The sequence below is a fragment of the Pteropus vampyrus genome, unplaced genomic scaffold, assembly GCF_000151845.1.
Source record: "Pteropus vampyrus isolate Shadow unplaced genomic scaffold, Pvam_2.0 Scaffold12, whole genome shotgun sequence".
NCBI classification, from domain to species: Eukaryota; Metazoa; Chordata; class Mammalia; order Chiroptera; family Pteropodidae; genus Pteropus; species Pteropus vampyrus.
Genome location: NW_011888793.1, coordinates 13,758,515 through 13,762,497, shown reverse-complemented (window position 1 = coordinate 13,762,497; position 3,983 = coordinate 13,758,515). Strand labels below are relative to the sequence as shown.

Here is a 3,983-nt window from a genome sequence, read left to right as displayed (position 1 = left end):
TCAAAAAGATAGTATACCTCTGTCACCTACAGAGGAAAAGTAGAAAGATTATGCTACCATAAAAATATTTTTAAATCTGCACATTGAAATTATATAAAAGGACTTAAATTTTCTTTAGATAATATTTAAAATTGCTTATTTTATATATTTTCCTTTCCGTGTATCTATTAAAAATAAGAATCAATTTGTTTTCTCTGAATAATCATTCCTAAACCAATCTTCCTTGAGATTCTCCTCACCCAAGTTAATAAAATTGAATGAGAGATATATTAACATTATTCAACGTGTTGTTTTTTTTCCTTGCTTGTTTACAATTAAGTATCTTCAGTTTAATTTACAAGCTGGGAATTCTTTAAATGTTAAACAAGAAAATAAATTGAGAGGTTGTTTGAGATAACTGAGGCTCGCATAGACTAGCTGACTTGTTTCCATATGCTATATTTAAGCCTGGATTCAAATTTAGAATAGGATTTTATTTGACCAAGACAATAAGTCCTCGTAACCCTTTTCTCCTTTCTCAGCCCCGTTGCTTTTACTCTGTCCGAAGCCAACATGTCACTGAAAAATGAGCCAAATGTAAATACCTCTGCACTGAAGAAAATCGCTGCTGATATGAGTAATTTGATAGAACACCTTGACACTCGGGAGCTCCACTTTGAGGGAGAGGAGTTGGAATGTGATGTGTCTCCTGGCGATCCCAAGATACAGGAAGGTAAAGACTGATGGTCTTAGTGAGGAGGGGAGAGTTTATCAGGGTTGCTTGGCAGAGCACAGATTTGAAACAACCAACAAATGATTGATGTTTCTTTGCTGATGTCATTACACTGGGTTCAGACTGTTTCATGAACTGTTTTCTTGTCGCATGTTATGATTCTTAAAAACGATGCTTATAAAGGGCGTTATACTAATACCATATATTCTTGCAATAACTTTACTTATTTATTTTTTAGTGTATATTCCTTTCTCTGCTATTTATAAGACTCAAGGATTTAAGGAGCCTAATATACAGACGTACCTCTCTGGCTATCCCATAAAAGCCCAAGTTCTGGAAGTGGAGCGCTTCACGTCTACGACAAGGGTCAGCACATTTATGGACTCACTTTGTGTTAGTTAATATATACGAATTAACACACAGACTTCCGTTTTCCTTCCTCCTAGCTATGCCTATGTTTTAAGCTTTTTGTTTGTTTTTTGTTGCTGTTGTTTATCACTTCCAAGCTCCCATCACTTCTCCAGATTTTGCTTCCTTCACATTTAGTGTTTATTTTCATATGCCTCTTTCCCCATTCTGGAAAATACTTTTATAAAAAATCATTTAATGCAATTTAAAAGTTTAATAAATTGCAAAGTGGCTCTCCTAGTCCTGCTCTCTCCCCAGTTTTCTGTTCAATGTGGACTCCTGGGGCATAGCCATTCTACCTAGAATGCCAAATACAGGACAAGGACAAGTTTAGCTTTCCTAGTCCTTGTTTAATAAGAATTTAATGATGCTACCTGGCTCTTGAAAGAAAAAAAGCCAGAGTACTGGATTGGCTGGTACCATGACCCAAAAGTACTGCTGAGAGACTTCTGCTGGCATACTCCACCTCTCTGATTTGTTCCTGGCACCTGTCCTTTAGGCCCCGTATTTTTCCCTTTGAGTGCTGAATGGCATTGGGAGTAAAATGCCTTCATCAAGCAAAGCTGCACCCTTTGAAATGAAGTGGACTAGGAGAAACGTTTGCTCTGTTTTTTCCTGGTTTTGCAGTTGACAGGTCTGATGGATAGGGAGTATTGCTGCAGGGTAGTGGACTTTGTCCCTTCAGGATAAGCTCTGGCCACCAGAGTAGGCCACCATTTTCTCCTGCCTCAGGGGAAGTTTAGTGTAACCTTTCTGCCTGGGCAGGCTTTGCCTTTCCTTCCTTCTTGTCTTTTGGAGGATGGCATGTACTGCTTGGGTCCTGATGACTTTGCCTAGTGCTCTCTCTTGACCTGCCCTTGCATATGTTGACATCCATGTTGGTGTCCTGCCTTTCCTTTAGGCTCTTCCTATGTGTTGGGTCCATATCTCCCTGTATACCATTGAGCACCACCACCCAGAAATGTCTCTAAGATGACCTTTGCCTTCTTATTCTGCCTACCAGCTTTTAGAGTGAGAGGTGATGACATGTCGGGGTTAAATGCACAGACTCCAGAGCCAGACTGCTGGTTTAAGTCTTGTCTTTACTTTGTGATCTCCTGCAAGTTACTTAACCTCTCTGTTTCTCATTTTCTTCATCTGAATAAATAGTGCCTACCTTATAGGTTTGTTATGAAGACTTAATAATAATAATACATAGTATTATACTTATATATTATATATTGTATTATATAAATATATACTGTATAATACTATATATGATTATTAGGTATCTCCTAAAGTTGTTAATGAAGATAAATATTTAAGCAACCAAACCATAGACTTCTCTTTGCATATACTCTTCTCTTAGTCAAGTGAGTTTGGTTTAGTTCTGTTTTAAATCAGTCTGGGTGAGAAAGCTAAGGGTCATCTTTATCTTACTTAGCGTTTCATTTACTAAAAAATGTGAACTAAATTCATGCAGTTTGAATGTGATTCCAGGTAAATAAAAAGAACCCCTTTTCTAATGACTGAATACATTCTATGTGCCAGCTCACGGCCGAGTACTTCTCTGTTCACTCTTGTGACAACCCCATGATACAGATGTCATCGCCCGCCCTCCCAGGCTGGAGATCTTCCACTTGCCCCTCCAGCTCCTCTATGCACCCTGCTTCACCCTGGTCTTTGCCTTTGTCCTCTGGTAACACTTAGATGCTGGAGAGCCCAGATAGGACATTGGGATCACGTGGGCTGACTGTGTCCCTTGACCGAAGGTACCCCTCTTCCAGCCAAAGCAGCCCCTTTTGCATGGCTCTCTCCTTCCCATGCTAACTCTTGGTCTTGCCACTTGGCCTTTCAGGACTAGGGACGCCTCCACAAGTCCCAGGTAAAGAGGACTCTCTTTGTGGTTTTCTTCCCCTATCACACCTTCATAGGCAGTCCGTTTATTAAAACTCCTCAAATTGTTCCAATTCCCAAGAATTCCAGTAATTCTGCTGGGATGTTGCCTAACAGAAGTGACACTTGGCTGAGGCTTCACAGCCAGTATAGGCTGCACCACAGGGTTTCAAACTTTTACAGTCTTCAAAAAGGATGTGGCAACCTGTTTCCATTGTATCGCGTACTGCCTCACAATTGCTAAGAAATTTAGTTTACAAAATTTTGGATTTCTGTGTGAGGAATAAAACTTGGCATTTGCAATGTTTGGTAGCTATTCAGTTTTCTTAGACTGGGAAATATTCTAGGACATGTGGCAGCTTGCCCACGTTATGTAATTTTTCTTATTTATCTTAAATTAAGAATTGTTCACTTGAATGTACAGTTTCTGGCCATTCCAAGTTTTTCTGCATCTTTTTCTGTGAAATGATGCAAGATGGTGCCTATAATGTTAGCCAAGGTGAATGATAGCATATAATATTGAACCCCAGAACTCAATTTCTTCAGCTTCTGGTTGTAGTAACTGTCATGAATCCTAACTAGGAACAAAGCAAGTGCTAGATTTGAATGTTTTTCCACCATATGGTTGAATTCCAAAATTAAGAGCTCAAGTTATATTGACTCTTGTGCTCTTGTTTTATAAACTATATACACAGAGTGGTCATGATTTAGAATTTTGCAACATATGACAAACATTGGTAATGAATGGCAGCAGGCTAGGAATCACCCATGGAGTTGCTGATACCAGATCCTGGATAAGCCATCACCTCCAACACCTATGGTGCCTAAATCCTCCAGGTGGTCCAGAGTGCCCACTCCCCTGCTCCCCTCTCCCAGACACACCATGAGAGCTTCCTTCAGTACCTCTTATGCTTTATAAATATCTCTCTGTCTACTGACACCTTCTACTATGTCAAAACTCCCATCTCCCCAGTCTGTTAGCTCTTCT

At 39.7% G+C, this 3,983-nt stretch overlaps 1 protein-coding gene across 1 annotated transcript in view; it reads left to right on the top strand.

The window, feature by feature from the left end:
• The first annotated feature begins 522 nt into the window (after nt 1-522).
• The window catches only part of PLD1 (phospholipase D1), a 114,971-nt gene continuing 111,510 nt past the window's right edge, over nt 523-3,983 (top strand). The window contains exons 1-2 of the mRNA XM_023524083.1: nt 523-712; nt 951-1,078. Of these exons, the coding sequence (XP_023379851.1) occupies nt 553-712; nt 951-1,078 (288 nt within the window). The 5' untranslated portion in view covers nt 523-552. The remainder of the gene's footprint in view (nt 713-950; nt 1,079-3,983) is intronic.